The 17,688-nt window shown below is 34.5% G+C and overlaps 1 protein-coding gene across 3 annotated transcripts; it reads left to right on the top strand.

Annotated features, from left to right (window-relative positions):
• Window positions 1-3: 3 nt before the first annotated feature.
• LOC105345916 (uncharacterized) lies at window positions 4-17,409 on the top strand. Of its 3 annotated transcripts, none has more exons than XM_066067437.1 (2): window positions 4-1,117; window positions 14,377-17,409. In XM_066067437.1, exon 2 carries the CDS (start codon window positions 14,380-14,382, stop codon window positions 16,159-16,161), a length of 1,782 nt encoding a protein of 593 aa, XP_065923509.1. In that variant the 5' UTR covers window positions 4-1,117; window positions 14,377-14,379; the 3' UTR covers window positions 16,162-17,409. The 3 variants fall into 3 exon arrangements, with proteins under 3 accessions (XP_065923509.1, XP_011452578.3, XP_011452579.3); XM_011454276.4 differs by lacking the exon at window positions 4-1,117 and adding an exon at window positions 7,296-7,494; XM_011454277.4 differs by lacking the exon at window positions 4-1,117 and adding an exon at window positions 7,647-7,796.
• Window positions 17,410-17,688: the final 279 nt, after the last annotated feature.

The following is a 17,688-nucleotide window of genomic DNA, read 5'->3' as shown; positions in this document are numbered from 1 at the left end:
TGTCTCATCCTTTAAAACTAACTTGTAAATGTTCTTGTAAACTAAGTATTCGTTTTCCAAATATTGTAGAATAGAGTTGATTATGTAATAGATGTTAAAACAATGACCTGCCGATTGATCTCAAGAGGAGCTAACTTTTGTTAATGTGAAAATCGTCTACAGGAAAGTGATAGATTTATTAAATTTTGTTTTTGTTTCTCTATAAAATGCACGGCCAAAACATATATATTGATGCAGACACAAGCTAGGGAAAGAAGATCTATCAAACTGAATCAGAAAGCAGTTGATAATCATTATGGATCGTCAATTTCCAGCTCTCCAGTTACGTTTGTCATTTTCCTAACGTCGTTACCATAGCTTCCATGAATCAGCGCAAACAATTTTATTTCATGTTTTTTTTAAATGAAACTCTGACAAATGCTTGATTTTTCGGTTGCTTTTCTGCAAAATTGCGATGCAGGAAGAAATTGTGTTATAAAATGTCGGTGTTTGTTGTAAATCGTTCAGACTAGAATCTGTTTAACACAGAAAAAATATTAACTCAAGATGATGAATGAAAATAATATCGAATAACAAGTCCAGAAATATGTTCCATCACATTCTAGGATTAACTAGAAATAAAAAAAAATGCATTTCAAACCAAAAATGTTGCATGTCAATTCCACCGAGAGAATAGTTTGCCTGAGAAATCTCACTATATGCTAGCAATTCTTTTTCACATGAACTCTCTGCTTTTTTCTCGTTTGTTAGCCAGCGATATTGATGTGAAAATCACGGGAGATATCAACAGTCTGCTGCTCTCGTCTTATATTCCGGTCTCCGACTACTTCACATTATGGAGAGGTGGAGCGGAGACCAGTGAGCTGTAGAAACGGCTATATAGAGTTATATATGAACCGTTATTTTTGATTGTGTCAGATTAGATTTGGTCCATGGTCAATTCATACCTTTAGTCTAAATGATAATGATTAAACTGCGGTAAAAAGTGTCCAAATTTTGCTGGAAAATTTCCACTGAGAGCAACATTGCCATGATTGCTGAAGATTTGACATGAAGGCGATTTACCATTGAACGAGCTCTCAAGGAGGACCATGGATTGCCAACCAAACTGGAAATTGTATGATATATCTTACTGTTTTGGAGCGAAGCTATATACGTATACTGTTTTTATTTTACATGTTGTTTTCATCCTTAAAACTCTAGCTATGGGTCTGTGATTGTAAGTGCTATATTAAACGAGTCCAAATTTTATATATCTTATTCCCCGGTCCTCGGCGATTTCATGTGTATATCGAGTGGCTCTTCTATGGTCATCGATCCTAATGTCTTATACATGTATGTCATTTCAGTTCATATCATTAACGTTTATCCTAATAATGCAGTTCCTTACATAACTTACTATTGAGTTAAATGCACATGGCTATGTACATGGAGATCCCAGATAACAGGACGTCATTGGACCTTTGTTGGGCCAACAATGTTCCTTATGTTGGGCCACAGTATGCATTTAACATTGGGTCTACGGCAATTTGCTAATCGGCCCTTTATCGGACCAACTTGATGGCTTATTGTTGGACCAATATAGCAGACAGTAGTGTGCCATTGTTGGGCCACTGTATTTTAATATTGGGCAAACATAACTTTTGTACGGTTGGGCCATTGTAAGCAGTTAACATTGGGCCAACGGCAATTTTCTCATCGGCCAACATCTGAAAGTCACACATTAACTTATGTTGATCAATCAGGGGAATGTTCCAACCATTAAACCCTCAGTGGCAAGGGCGGTCGGTGCTTGGGGTTGGTCTCGAGTATTTTTTTTCAGTTCATTTATTTATTCACTCAAAACCATTTCAAACATATGGTTTATGAGGACAAAAATAACACTAAAATATGCATATAAATTGATCAGAGGTACAAAAGTATAAACATATATAAATATAAGGGTTATAAAGTTGGGAAAAGTTATACAAAATGAACCTAATGGAGGACGGACTACATCGTACATGTAAATCTTTGTTATAAACATACACAATTTTCTCAAACAATTTCACGTTACATGTTGTCATGAGGTAATTTTAGCACATTTGGTCTAGCCGAAATTGTTTTGTTTTTGTCTATAAACTCGTTCCGGACTGCATGGTGATATTGCATCACGTGTTTCAGTTTGATTACATTGATTTTTATGTACTAACTAAGTAATAGATAAGTCTATAAGTGCACGTTGTTTACTTAAAGTTGCGGGTTTTTTTAAAAGGTTAATTTAACCTGTGTACGTGTACACCCAGTTTCAATCTTTGGTGAATAATATATATGAGCTGGATCACATAGAGTACCTGCGTGTTTGTACTATATATGTACTCCTGTACTATATATGTACTCATGTACTATATATGTACTCCTGTGCTATATATGTACCCCTGTACTATATATGTACTCCTGAACTATACATGTCCTCCTGTACTATACATGTACTCCTGTACTATATATGTACCCCTGTACTATATATGTACTCCTGTACTATATATGTACTCCTGTACTATATATGTACCCCTGTACTATATATGTACTCCTGTACTATACATGTCCTCCTGTACTATACATGTACTCCTGTACTATATATGTACTCATGTACTATACATGTACTCCTGTACTATATATGTACCCCTGTACTATATATGTCCTCCTGTACTATATATGTACCCCTGTACTATATATGTCCTCCTGTACTATATATATACTCCTGTACTATATATGTACTCCTGTACTATATATGTACTCCTGTACTATATATGTACTCCTGTGCTAAATATGTACTCCTGTACTATATATGTACTCCTGTACTATATATGTACTCCTGTACTATATATGTACTCCTGTATACTATATATGTACCCCTGTACTATATATGTACTCCTGTACTGTATATGTATTCTGTACTATATATGTACTCCTGTACTATACATGTCCTCCTGTATACTATACATGTATATGCACCCCTGTACTATATATGTACCCCTGTACTATATATGTACTCCTGTGCTATATATGTACCCCTGTACTATATATGTACCCCTGTACTATATATGTACTCCTGTACTATATACGTACCCCTATACTATACATGTACTCCTGTATATTATATATGTACTCCTGTACTATATATGTACTCCTGTACTATATATGTACCCCTGTACTATATATGTACTCCTGTACTATATATGTACTCCTGTACTATATATGTACTCCTGTATACTATATATGTACTCCTGTACTATATATGTCCTCCTGTACTATATATGTACTCCTGTACTATATATGTACCCCTGTACTGTATATGTCCTCCTGTACTATATATGTACCACTGTACTGTATAGGTACTCCTGTACTATATATGTACCCCTGTACTTTATATGTCCTCCTGTACTATATATGTACGCCTGTACTATATATGTCCTCCTGTACTATATATTTACCCCTGTACTATATATGTACTCCTGTACTATATATGTACTCTTGTACTATATATGTACTCCTGTACTGTATATGTACTCCTGTACTATATATGTACTCCTGTATACTATATATGTACCCCTGTACTATATATGTACTCCTGTACTGTATATGTATTCTGTACTATATATGTACTCCTGTACTATACATGTCCTCCTGTATACTATACATGTATATGCACCCCTGTACTATATATGTACCCCTGTACTATATATGTACTCCTGTGCTATATATGTACCCCTGTACTATATATGTACCCCTGTACTATATATGTACTCCTGTACTATATACGTACCCCTATACTATACATGTACTCCTGTATATTATATATGTACTCCTGTACTATATATGTACTCCTGTACTATATATGTACCCCTGTACTATATATGTACTCCTGTACTATATATGTACTCCTGTACTATATATGTACTCCTGTATACTATATATGTACTCCTGTACTATATATGTCCTCCTGTACTATATATGTACTCCTGTACTATATATGTACCCCTGTACTGTATATGTCCTCCTGTACTATATATGTACCACTGTACTGTATAGGTACTCCTGTACTATATATGTACCCCTGTACTTTATATGTCCTCCTGTACTATATATGTACGCCTGTACTATATATGTCCTCCTGTACTATATATTTACCCCTGTACTATATATGTACTCCTGTACTATATATGTACTCTTGTACTATAGATGTACTCCTGTACTGTATATGTACTCCTGTACTGTATATGTACTCCTGTGCTATATATGTACTCCTGTGCTGTATATGTACTCCTGTGCTATATATGTACTCCTGTACTGTATATGTACTCCTGTACTGTATATGTACTCCTGTACTGTATATGTACTCCTGTATATTATATATGTACTCCTGTACTATATATGTACTCCTGTACTATATATGTACTTCTGTATTATATATGTACCCCTGTACTATATATGTACCCCTGTACTATATATGTACTCCTGTACTATACATGTACTCCTGTACTATACATGTCCTCCTGTACTATATATGTACTCCCGTACTATATATGTCCTCCTGTACTATACATGTACTCCTGTACTATATATGTACTCCTGTGCTATATATGTACTTCTGTACTGTATATGTACTCCTGTACTATATATGTACTCCTGTGCTGTATATGTACCCCTGTACTGTATATGTACTCCTGTACTGTATATGTACTCCTGTACTGTATATGTACCCCTGTGCTATATATGTACTTCTGTACTATATATGTACCCCTGTACTATATATGTACTCCTGTACTATATATGTACTCCTGTACTATACATAAACTCCTGTACTGTATATGTACTCCTGTACTATATATGTACCACTGTATTGTATATGTACTCCTGCACTGTATATGTACTTCTGTACTATATATGTCCTCCTGTACTATATATGTACTCCTGTACTATATATATGTACTCCTGTACTATATATGTACCCCTGTACTATATATGTACTCCTGTACTATATTTGTACTCCTGTACTATATATGTTCTCCTGTACTATATATGTACTCCTGTACTATATATGTACCCCTGTACTGTATATGTACTCCTGTACTATACATGTCCTCCTGTACTATACATGTACTCCTGTACTGTATATGTACTCTTGTTCTATATATGTACTCCTATGCTATATATGTACTCCTGTACTGTATATGTACTCCTGTACTATATATGTACTCCTGTGCTATATATGTACTCCTGTACTATATATGCACTCCTGTACTATATATGTACCCCTGTACTATATATGTACTCCTGTACTATATATGTCCTCCTGTACTATATATGTACTCCTGTACTATATATGTATTCCTGTACTATATATGTACTCCTGTACTATATATGTACCCCTGTACTATATATGTACTCCTGTATAATATATATGTACCCCTGTACTGTATATGTACTCCTGTACTATACATGTCCTCCTGTAATATACATGTACTCCTGTACTGTATATGTACTCCTGTTCTATATATGTACTCCTGTGCCATATATGTACTCCTGTACTATATATGTACCCCTGTACTATATATGTACTCCTGTGCTATATATGTACTCCTGTACTTTATATGTACTCCTGTACTATATATGTACCCCTGTACTATATATGTACTCCTGTACTATATATGTACCCCTGTACTATATATGTACTCCGGTACTATACATGTCCTCCTGTACTGTATATGTCCTCCTGTACTATATATGTCCTCCTGTACTATATATGTACTCCTGTACTATGTATGTACTCCTATACTTTATATGTACTCCTGTACTATATATGTCCTCCTGTGAAAGCGTTGAGATTAATGAAAACTTGTGGAAGGAGATTGAATAATGATTTTAAACAAATCTTTGTCTGCAAAATTTCGTAACGTAAATTGTAAAAACATATTTCAGCTTTTCTTTGAGTTAATGCTTATTAAAGATCTATTACGTGATTTGTCCTTAGGAAAATTTCGTAATGTAAATTGTAAAAACATTTTTCAGCTTTTCTTTGAGTTAATGCTTATTAAAGATTTATTACGTGATTTGTCCTTAGGACTTTTGTGTCAGACTGTTAATTGAATAAAGCATTTTGGCATTGGTAATAAATCTTATGAGAACTTAATTAATCTACTTACCACCCCGAATTATTCAATTGTTAACCAATTCAGATGTCAGCTTCAGGCGGTGAGGCATTTGATAATCCGATCTACGTGTTAAAATCATATCCAGTCAGTACAATGAAATTTATTTGGTAAAAAATAAAAAAATGAAGAAAAATAATTCAAGTTAAAAAATTGCTGTGAAAAAATTTAACGAATATGTCGGTAGAAATCACAGGTGCTTGTGGACAGGGCCGTGCACTACCCCCCCCCCTTTCCATCGTAATATTTCTGTTATTTTTCGACTTGAGACATACAATGTATATAAGGGGTTGTTAATGATAATGTATTTTTTTTTTAAATACAAAGAAAAAAATTGGAAAGGGGGGAGGGGGAGGGGTCGGTAGTGAACGGTCATGTCCACAAGCACCTGTGGTAGAAATGAGGATATTTTAAACTAAATCATGGGCTTAATTTATATAGATAGCAACATTTCGTACATGTACCTACATAGATGCATGGGTAATTAAAATTAATTTCATTCTTTTTCACGGGAGCTTAAGTAGTTGGATGAGTGTTCATAACATTGTCAAATTTAGAAGGTCACGTTTATACATCAACATGTATTAAATAAAAAGAATATATACACAGTATATAGTTCTTATATATGCATTTCAAGGTTTGAATTCCATTCAATTGTTGCCAGGCCAGAATTTTAAAAAATCATTTTAGCGAAAATGTACAACAGAACCTTATAAATTATGTATTCATAGTGTCAATACTGATCGAACTGCTTATTTGTGAAATCCAAGCACAATCAGATATTTTTGAGAGGATAACTAATTCAGTTAGTTGCAAAAACTTTCATCTATTCTATTTGTAATTTACACTAATGAAAAAAAATCAAAACAAGTTTGGTTTTTATTTGACTTTTGCTTGAATAGGTCAAAACTTTAATAAGAAAATTGTTTAAAAAAAACATTAATATATCGATTCATTTTAAAAGTAATTATGAAATATGTGCTAAACGGTACAAACGCATTTATCATATACGTGGAAAATTGAAGCCTAAGGATATATGTTTACATAAAAAAAACTGGCAGTAAGGGTATATAACCCTATAACAACAGACCCCACGCAGCAGTTCCTGGTGTGAGGTCACAGGGTCGGGGAATGAGTGTCTGCTTCAACAGCTTCTAACTAGGTTAATGTTGAGCCAAACGGGTCAACTCAGCGGGATCCAGCAGTTTTCAAAGTATCACCACGACACCACAAACAAATTAATCGAGCCTGCAAGATGAGTTTGGGAAGAGAAATGACAAAGGAAGAAATAATTGATGTTCTGGTAGGTTCCGACACCTAAGATCATTTTTTCCCTCAGATTCTGAAGCTTTTGTACAAACGAAGTCCTTTAATTAAATAAATTACGAAAATCTACTTTAGAAAGGCAAAGAAAAAAAGGGGTTTTAATTATCCCGGAATAGTGCATTCCATCCGAACGTTTTGAGGTTTACGTATCGGAACCGTAATTTCCCGCATTTTTCGATCTTCTGCTTGTGGTGTCGAGCGTGCGAGGAAACCTGCGAGTGGTCGAGTTGGAAGAATTAACAATACTTATGGTTAAGACAGAAAGGAAAAATAACGGAAGTATGTAAATTATAATAAGGCAATTCATTTATGTGTTCATCAATGATCTGCTTGAAGCGTAGCAGTGCACGAAGTGTACGTAAATTCACTGAGTGCTTTGCGAAACCTGCAAGGATTCAGTTGTGATGTGTTGCGTGAATCTAGGTCTACACGTTTTATTATTATTATTTTTTTTGTATAATAAGTTTTTGCACTTTGTAAAAAAGTACCGGATGTCCATGTGTATACATTTTAGTTGAGTTAATTTTTTTAAACAAATGATCATCTCGCATATATGTGATGCTGACCAAAGGCATTTAAAAAATATGCTAGTTGTTTCTCAGTGTAACAGTTGTTGGAATTAACCCAAGGACTCTTCATGACTCCCATATTAGGGGTTCTGACTGCAGGCTGAGCTAGGGATGATTTGTATACAAAATGGTGAATTTATTGACTGCTGGGATTGGCAGTGTAATATGAGGCACATATGGCAATGGACTAAAAAGGGGCTGTTATGGAACATACATGCAACAATGAAATCAAGCAAACAAAGCTTTTTTGACTTACTGCCAGAACGAACAAGCCAAAGCTAAATGTGTCGATACAAGCATCATCAACAATTTTTTAATGAATCCCAGAATTCCTTTGTGTTGATGATAGAACATTCATCAAAAAGGTGATGGATCGTTTATTGTAAAGCGAGAGTTCTTCCATACCTTTTTTGTTTCTTCTCTTTGTAAAGATAAACTATGCTAAGGAGTACAACATTGCAGTGAAAGCTTATTTCTGCTTTTTCCAGAGTTGTCGAAATATTTTTATCGCTGTCAGACATTCGGTCTGACAAAGTGAAAGGCTCTGTCAGACCGGACAAAGTGAAAGGCTCTGTCAGACCGGACAAAGTTCTATCGGACCAGAAATGTGTAATAAATGTAAAAAAGAAAAAAGTGCACCACTGAAATAATTTTTATTGTTATTTACACAATTCCATTTCGTATTCAGGTCCAGTGCCTCTGATAAGTCAGTTTATTACCAGTCTTTTCATTTTACCACTACTTTTTTAATTTCTGAGCCAACATCATTTTCAACAACTCTCTCACAGGCACTCTCTGGTGTCTTAACTACACTAATTATTGTTATGTCAACTCTTTAACAGCAGCTGCTGTTAATAAAAGAATAACAAAGACATCCCTGGTCGTTCCAAGTTGGCTGATAAGCAGACCAGGCATGCCTGAACTATGATAATGAAATACTTTATCATAGATTGGAACACACAATGACCATTGGTGTTCTCGTAAGATATTTTTAATTGGCCCGGATGTTGTGACATCTCTTTTCTACAAACTTGAACGACATTGCCACCATTGCTGTTTATTTGACCTTCACCTTTGTATTCCGATCGCAATGGACAAGAATTAGCATCATGGCCAAATTTTTCCTTCGGTCATTTGGACCAATAATTTCCATAAAGTTATCGGTCCAGACAAATTTGTACCGGCCTTGCTGACAGGGCTTTTTGGAAATCGCAGTCAAATACCCAAAAATAGACCTCAGACCCCCTTGGAAAACAATATCATCCCTTGGACACCTCCCTCCCCCTGGAAAAAATTTCTGGATGGTCAGTCAGTTTATTCTAAGACAGCTTATACCCAGAAGGCCAAAGTTTGCACTTTCCTCTGGGAGGATACAACACTACTTAAAAAGTGGTTATATTTTTGAGTTGTCTTGGTCAAATACTGCAAAATTGCTTTTTTATCTGACGGATGAATTATAAATAATACTGGTAGATTGGATAAATTGATATGCGTACTTTATTTTAGACTTCTTATCAGTGGGCATCTGATGACAGAACTTATTTATTTCAATCTTTTCAATTTTCTATCATTTTTATATCTATGTGAATTCTAAAAAGGCAATGGCAGGTGGTCCGGTTTAGAACATGAGTTGCAGATTGAGTGTTGAATGCGTTGGTTATGGCAGATTAAGTTTCATATAAAAGTGGTGCTGACTCCTCCTGGTGGATATGACCATGAAAAGAAAATGGTTCTATGTTGCTGCTAGGGCTAGCTGTGTCAATATTTTCTAAATGTACTAGTATAGTACAGTAGCCTATTAAAGGTCGGGATTGAAGTTCGGAATTTATAAATGGCTTCCAGTATGTGTAACTGCCTATTATAAACTGGAGCATGAGTAGAGTCTGGGATATTCTAAAAAAAAAAACAATTTTTTTTTTTAGAAAAATACATCTTCGCTAGCCAAGGGTTTGTGATCCGGACTGTTCCTCACAAACCATTGACAATATCGTGCTATCAAAAGTTGGGATTTTTTTTTGTCATGTGATCTCCCAGCCAATTTATAAATCAGCCAAAAATGATGAAGATGCCTTACTTTTAACATCACTGGTGCAGTAATGGCAGCCTCCATAGACATAGATAATGACACATTAGGAATATTGTTAAATGTTACAGATAGAGTGTATTCATTCGAAGGGTGTAAGACTGGGAGCCGTAAATCCTTCATCTATGAGTGCATGCCTCTGTTGATACACAATTACGTGGTACTTGGTCTTGTTATTGCATCCATGCTACCTGTATCATAAAGGCTCAAACAGAAAGACTTGAAAAATAGGGTTTTTTAGCTATTCGTATTAGAGACACACTCGTGAATATTTAAAACAGTTTAAAAACATTGTCAATTAAATCAGATATGTTTTGCATTTTTTGATTGGTCAAACAGTTTTAGTAAACCCCAATCAAAATCCAGGGAAAAAAATCCTGACTTTTGATTACACGTTATGCCAAGGATTCATGAGCGGTGCAGATCAGAAATTCTTGGCTAGCGAAGATGAGAAGATAACTGAATTTTTGTTTGAAAAAAAGATGATTGGTCTGACAATAAATACAGTAGTTAGAACAAACTTGATTGATTATTACTCGGTATTCAACTGCATGAAAAATTGTCACTAAATGTCAAATGTTAAAGAAGGAAACGATAGGAATTTAAGTTGAACAAAAATTAAACAGCAAGTGCTGAGCCCTGAAAATAAAAATTTCCTTGTATTTCTGAAAAAAAGATATGATTTAAGAAAAAGGTTCTAACATTATTGGGAGATTTAAAGCTTATAAATACTTACCAGGAAATCACGGATATCTATGTAACTACTCCCTGGTCATCTCTATCCTTTGTATTTTTCAATAAAGGATATAAGGAATCATTCTTTGAGTATTATGAGGTGATAATTTTGGTCGGGTGTGATCAAATTCAATAAAGCCCGAAGGGCTTTATGATAGATTTGATCACGCCCTGACCGAAATTATCACCTCATAATATTCAAAGAATGATTCCTTATTACTTATATTTATATAATTTTAAACCATCGTACGATTAAATATTTAAATATTCTCACTATAAAACTCTATACAGAATATTAGTCAATAATTGTAATATTAGCTTGTCCGAAAAATATTGACCAGTCAATATTTTTTTGATATTTGATATAGGAATAATATCTAGAGAACATTCCCTCTAGTATTTAAAATAATCGCCTCTGATTTGTTGATTCGTAAACGATGACGTAAATAACTCTTCGCGACTCCAAAACAAAGTGACGTCATAATAGACAGTCAGTCAAGGCAAGTAAACAACGGACGCGCAATGCGACGGTTTGCTATCATAATGGATATAAGGATTTGCGAATTACTGTGAAGTAAAATCAGGTAAAACATCTGTATGTTAATTCTTACAGTCGGCGAAATATCACCAGTGACCGTTTGATGCTAAGGATATTTTGGAAATGAACTTTGCCGCACAAAATTGAATTCGTGAATTCTTTGTTGAGCTGAGAAACTTACGGCGATCTGTTTTCAATTACTTTCTTAAATTTTGGTTTGTTTCTTCATATAACAAAACAAATGTTGACTGTGTTTTCGGGCAACATTGTGATATAAGCCCCCTTGGGCTGAAAATATTGCCCTCCGCTTCACGTTGGGCAATATTTCGTCCCTCGTTGGCTAATATAATCAATGTTGCCCTCAACCCTAGTCAATATTTGTATAATATATAAGCAAACCCCGCTGGCGCCTCAATTTGGCTTTATGAGTTACATAGTACAAAATCGATACGTAGTGTTATCACAGGCAAAGACACTGGAAAATGTAAATACAATGTATATAAAAATGATCACTTTATATATTTAAGCATTGAATGCTTAATTTTGGATGTTGTCTGTCCTGTAACACACCAAGCGGTGAAGACAAATTGAATACCGCGCTAATGCGCGGTATGATAATTATGACTTGGTTTGACATACCAGTAAAAAAAAAAAATTTCAAGCTGATTTGTCTATCTTCTTTTTCATTTTAAGCATAAATAAACAGTTTCTAATGTTTAACACAATCATTTCAGGTCTAAAACTGAAATTTTCACTTCAACATTCAAAATGTATCGTAAATAAAAGCTTTGTTTATGTAGCAAACAATTATAAGCTCTGTAACTTGCTTATAACTCAACGGATGATACTCAAATTTTAGTTGCCTATTAAAAATGCCTTACTTAGGCAATGTAAACATTAAAATCGGACAATTAATTTTTGACCAAAATTGTGACCATGCCCCTTCAACAAGCTATTGATGTTTATAGCATGATATACATGTGGCATCACAGCGTCATGAATTAACGTCTTTTTTAAAGGTTCGCATTTATGAATAATGACAATCTTCAAAAATTGAAAAAGACCAAAACAACACAATATTTTAAAACAGATATATCATACACTTTTTCTAACTGTTTTAAAAACCTAGGAAATGTTACTGCCCATTTCGGATATCTACGCAATGCCTTTTGTCTCTAGATCAAGGAGTTTTAAAAGACTGGGCATGCGAATAGTGATATGAGGCATTTTTGCTCCGATTGATAGAAATCACTATATAGAAAAAGTACTGGAATTGACATATCAACCTAAAATCGTGAGAGGGTGAACAGGGTACCCTAAACGTGGTTCTAATATCTGGTCCATTTCTTTCTAATTGGGGATCATTGGAAATAGAACCTATAACTTAACACAAAGATTGATTATGACTTGTAAAGGATTGTTGATGTGTCATGATTTCGAAGCAAGGTCATTTGGGCTAGTTTAAGGTCACTGAAAGGAAAAGTGCTTAATTTGTGTCTCATCTATACTTTTCTAATAGAGAAACATTGGAAAGTCACACTTCACACAAAGATTGCTTATGACCTTATGCCTATGTTGTTTTTATGAATTTGAATCCAGTGTCATTTTTAATGTTCAAATTAAGTCACCGGCCGAAAAAGTGCATGATTTGGGTCTGCTGTATACATTTTGATGGAGAAACAGATGAAGTTTCAACTTCACATATAGATTGTATATGACCTGAGGGTGTGTCGTGATACTGACCTAAGATCATTTTTGCAAGTTCAAGGTCATTGTAAAAAAAATTCATAATCGCTCTTTAGACCATACCTTGTAATAGAAATGTTTAGAAGCTTAAACCTTAGTCGGACATGAATTTATGAAATGTGCATTATTAAGACCGAGAGCACTATGCAGGCTTCATCGCTTTCAGGTATTTTATTTACCGGAACATGTTACATTAGACTGAAAATTTTATAAAAAGGTGTTTGAACACAAATAATATGTCAACCACTGCACTGGTAGAGAATATCCAAAGAAAGATGAAACAAAACAGACTGAAATCCAGGAACTGATATGTCCAAACTCCTCGATCATTGTAAACCGTTTTCCTGTGTTGTCCTGTTATAACATTGCACATGCGCATACCATACACAGTAGCAGATCGTGCAGTGACAGTGTGGACTTTAGAAAATGGTGCATTTTTAGAAACTGATAAAAATGATGTTTACAATGTTTCTTTCTTGGATCAACTATCACTTATCTGCTGTGCTGGATGTAGTGCAGCCCGGATCTACAATAAGATGTACCGGTAGATGTTGTGCACTCTGTATGAAAGACGCGCATGTACAATGTGCATGCCAAGTAAGGATCTGTGCAGAATAATACAGAAATTTTTCAAAGAATATACTGTCTTTTATATTTAACTTACTGTAGTTTCATTTATTCTTCCCCCCCCCCACCCCACATATTATAACAGTACTAGAGGTACTTTGTGTAAAGTTGGTCAGATTGTACCCTGCTTATTTATAAGGAAGATGACTCCCATTAATTTCAAGTCACATAGTTGAAGGTCATGACTCAAGTGACTGATGATTTGGAAATGTCTGCTCGGTTTCCTGAAAACTTGAACCTTTAGCCTATTGGAGATCAAACTTTATAGTATTAATCTCGTACTTTATAGTATTGACCCAGATTAGTAGACAACCAGATATTTTTCATTATCATTACAGACACTTTGCAGTAATAAACAAGATGCTTTGTACATCCCTGTTCAAAACAAAAGAAAACAAACATTCTATACATGATGATACTTCTTTCTTTGATGTTTTATTTACTGGTATATAAGAAAAATTGCATTCAATGTATAGCATTATATGCATTGATGTTGATAAATAAGGTTTTAATGACTACATGCTTACAGAAGTGTTGAAACTTAATTTGATTTAATTTCAGGTAATGGCACTGCACATAAATAAGCAGATGACATCCAGTAGACTTACAGAAGGAAAAGATGAGAGAACAAAATCATCATATCGTGGAAATATCAGGAAGCCCAAGAAATTATTGTCAGATAGATTTGGGTCAATCTCTAATATCACTACAGAATTGGGAAATCGTGAAGGAGACCCTTGTGGGACCGGTGTCTACCCTCTGACCCAAGAACTCATGGACTTTGAGAAGGGAATCCTGAAGAGAAAGTATGACAACTTAAAAGTGAGTGTGAAGTTGGAAGGAAAAGATCACTGTTTGATTGCACCAGGTTTTACACACAAGAAGCTCACATCCAATTCCCCATTTTGTGGGATAAACAATCATGGTTTAGCTTTAAAAAACAATGAAAGATCCAAAATAGAGAACAGTCTAAATGAGTCATCAAGAAAATTTGGGAAACATGATAGAAATTTAGCTGGGGATAATGGTCTGTTTAATCAGGGTTCTACCAGGGCAGGAAAATGTGATGAAACCATTGGAAGGAAGGGATCCTACAACAATGTTGCAAACAACTCTGTTCCATTGACTAATGCAAAGTTAGTCAACAATACATCTGAAGCTCCAAAAAGACCATTTTTCTATGCTGAACAGAACAGTGTTCCACCAAAAAAGAGATTCACCATTGATCATGAGTTGCAACAAAATTCACATGCAGAACACAAGAACAAAGAAGATGCAGTAACAAATAAACCCAGTGGTTATCACAGTAGTTTGCAGCAAGGGGAATCCACACCTTCATCCATTGCATCAGAACATAATGGTTCTGACACTTTAATGCTCTTTGAGGGAAGAACCCTGTTGAAGGGTGGTGTGAAACCTCGCCACATTCCCAAAACTGTTGTGGAAAGAGATGATAAGGAGCTTCCAACTGATCCACGACTCCAAAGACCAGATTATTGCATGCTTAATCATGTTATGGAATATAAAGTACTGTTGTGGCACAAAGATTGGCTTTTTGATTACACAAAAAAGTTGCTAGAGGCCAGAAAGTCAAATCAAATGAAGAGAGAACAGGAAAGATTGAATGTTTGTGCGATGAAAGATACAAGCAATGAGCATACTGAGAATAAAAATGTTGTGGAATTAAAGGACACCACACGTATGAATAAAGAACAACATGATACAAAAAATATCTCCAGCTTGATTTTGGAAAGTAAAAATGTGGACACTTTGAAGTCCGTTTCACCCAATCTTGTCGAAAATGTACGAAACAGATGTGTTGGAGCCGTGCAGTGTTTTGAATATGAACATTCACGTAGGAAAAAGGAAGTTGTACCAAATGTCTATGATCCGCGTCTTAAAAACAGATCCCAAAAGCAAATGGAGACCAGTGAAAGTCATGGCAGAGTAAATACATTCAAATTATCAGCATCGAGAAAGAATAGTGAGAAAAAGGACATAAAATTCCACAAGTATGATGCAAAGCACAAGTTTCAGAAGAAAAAATCACCGGATGGAATCCAACTTTCCCGTGGCAAGACTGGAGCGGTGTTAAGAGAGGATAGCAGGTGCAACTCCCCAAGTTTCAATGCAGTTGACAAAGAATTCAAAACATTATCAACAAACTCTATGCACTCAAACTATTACAACAAAAATCTGTCTCCAATTTATCAAGATACACAGAATTATAACAGTTACCAAAGGCATTTGCCTAAAACCTGCAGAGGCAGTACTGATGTGAACCCTATAGGAAAAGACAGAAGTCAGGACATTTATCCCCAGTTTTGTCAGGATAACTGGTACTGAAAAATCTGAGACACAGGAAGGTTCTTATAGACCTTGACAATATGTTGTTTATATTTATTTTGATCAAGAAATCCATGGTTGTAACATATTTTTGAAAATTATGAAAAGATCATGTACATACAAGTTTGTACTTTGCTAGTTATACAATGTGTATCTTTAAAATCTTTTATCCTGGTGATTATGTAAGCATCTAAATTACAAAATATATGTCCTATAGTATAAAGCACGAAATACCTGTGCAAGATATTTGTAAATTGGAACGAAACCAAGACAGTGAATATGAAGTTGAGGGGGGGGGGGGGGGGGGGGGGGGGTCTATCTTGACAAACACAAATTTATCCTGTTGGCCTTGGTCAAGTATTTTATTTCCCAAATATTTGATTTATTATCTGTATTTTTCAAAAATCTTTGGTATTGTATTTATTATTCAAATGTACTTAATCCATAATTTAACATATGCATCATTGATATTACTAAGCATCATGTTTTCTATTACATTGGCAATGTATAAAACATTTGACAACAATTTTTAGAATTATCATTATATTAACTCATTCAGTATTCCTTGAACATTGGTAACAATGAATCAGTGTTGGTAGAATTACACATCCTAGACACTTGTAAAAATAATTGTATTTCTGGGTAAATATAAGATTCAACTTAAAATATGAAAATAATATTGTTTAAAATTTTATAGAAAACCAGAGAGGTGTCTTATTTTTAAGATTGTTAATCATTAATGTTTTAGTACTGTATGTAGTTAAAATATTGAAATTCAAGACATATCCTTTACATATATTCTTTTCTAAATGAGCATGATTTTATTTTGTTCTTGTATATGTCTTCATTCTTTTGAATTCTCATTTGCGGGGACCAATATGTATAGAGGATTCTGAGCTGTGTAGAATTTTGGTAAAATTCTGTGATAAGAATTATTGGAAGTCTGTTTTATCATTTGTGTAGATATAGTAGTATAAAAGATATGTTTTCTGTATGTTACATTTTTTAAAAGTCTTAAGCAGTTTATTAATGCTATTGAAATTTGCTATGTTTTAGAAGCCAACAGGTTGCGAGAAATTGTTTCTGTAAAATGTGTTTTTATGACAACATGAATGTACGGTTCTGTTTATGGTTATTTTATGTTTGCCTTTAGGAGCTTGAGCTTCTTCACAGAGAATCCTGTAGTGTTAGATGCTTGGAATTTGTTATGTTTACAAAGTGTAATAAACCTATGGTGCTAAATCCAAAGTTCTAGCAGTCTTTTTATACTGAAATGTATCAATTTATCATTAATTTTATTATGCTTTACCCTCAGCATCGGAGTCCACTTAAAGTTTTTGGAGCAGGTCTTGAATCTAAGTTATTACAGGTTCTTACTTTATCAAACTTGCATGAATGTTGCATCTGATCATACTTACGGACTAAAGGGACTTGGATACTGAAGCCAAAAATTTCACTGGAGGATGTTCAGGTTTTTAAATAGTAGATCTTTGATGGCCATATTTAAGTTATAACATGTAGTACTGG

The sequence above is a fragment of the Magallana gigas genome, chromosome 7 (genome assembly GCF_963853765.1).
Source record: "Magallana gigas chromosome 7, xbMagGiga1.1, whole genome shotgun sequence".
Taxonomy (NCBI): domain Eukaryota; kingdom Metazoa; phylum Mollusca; class Bivalvia; order Ostreida; family Ostreidae; genus Magallana; species Magallana gigas.
Note: the sequence above shows the minus strand (reverse complement) of the source record. Positions and strands in the feature narration are given on the sequence as shown.

Bases quoted from the DNA above. Each gene is read 5' to 3' on its own strand.
- LOC105345916 (XM_011454276.4), top strand. From the start codon at position 7,447: ATGAGTTTGGGAAGAGAAATGACAAAGGAAGAAATAATTGATGTTCTG. The intron at 7,495-14,376 runs GTAGGTTCCGAC...ATTTAATTTCAG, and splicing joins AAGAAATAATTGATGTTCTG to GTAATGGCACTGCACATAAA.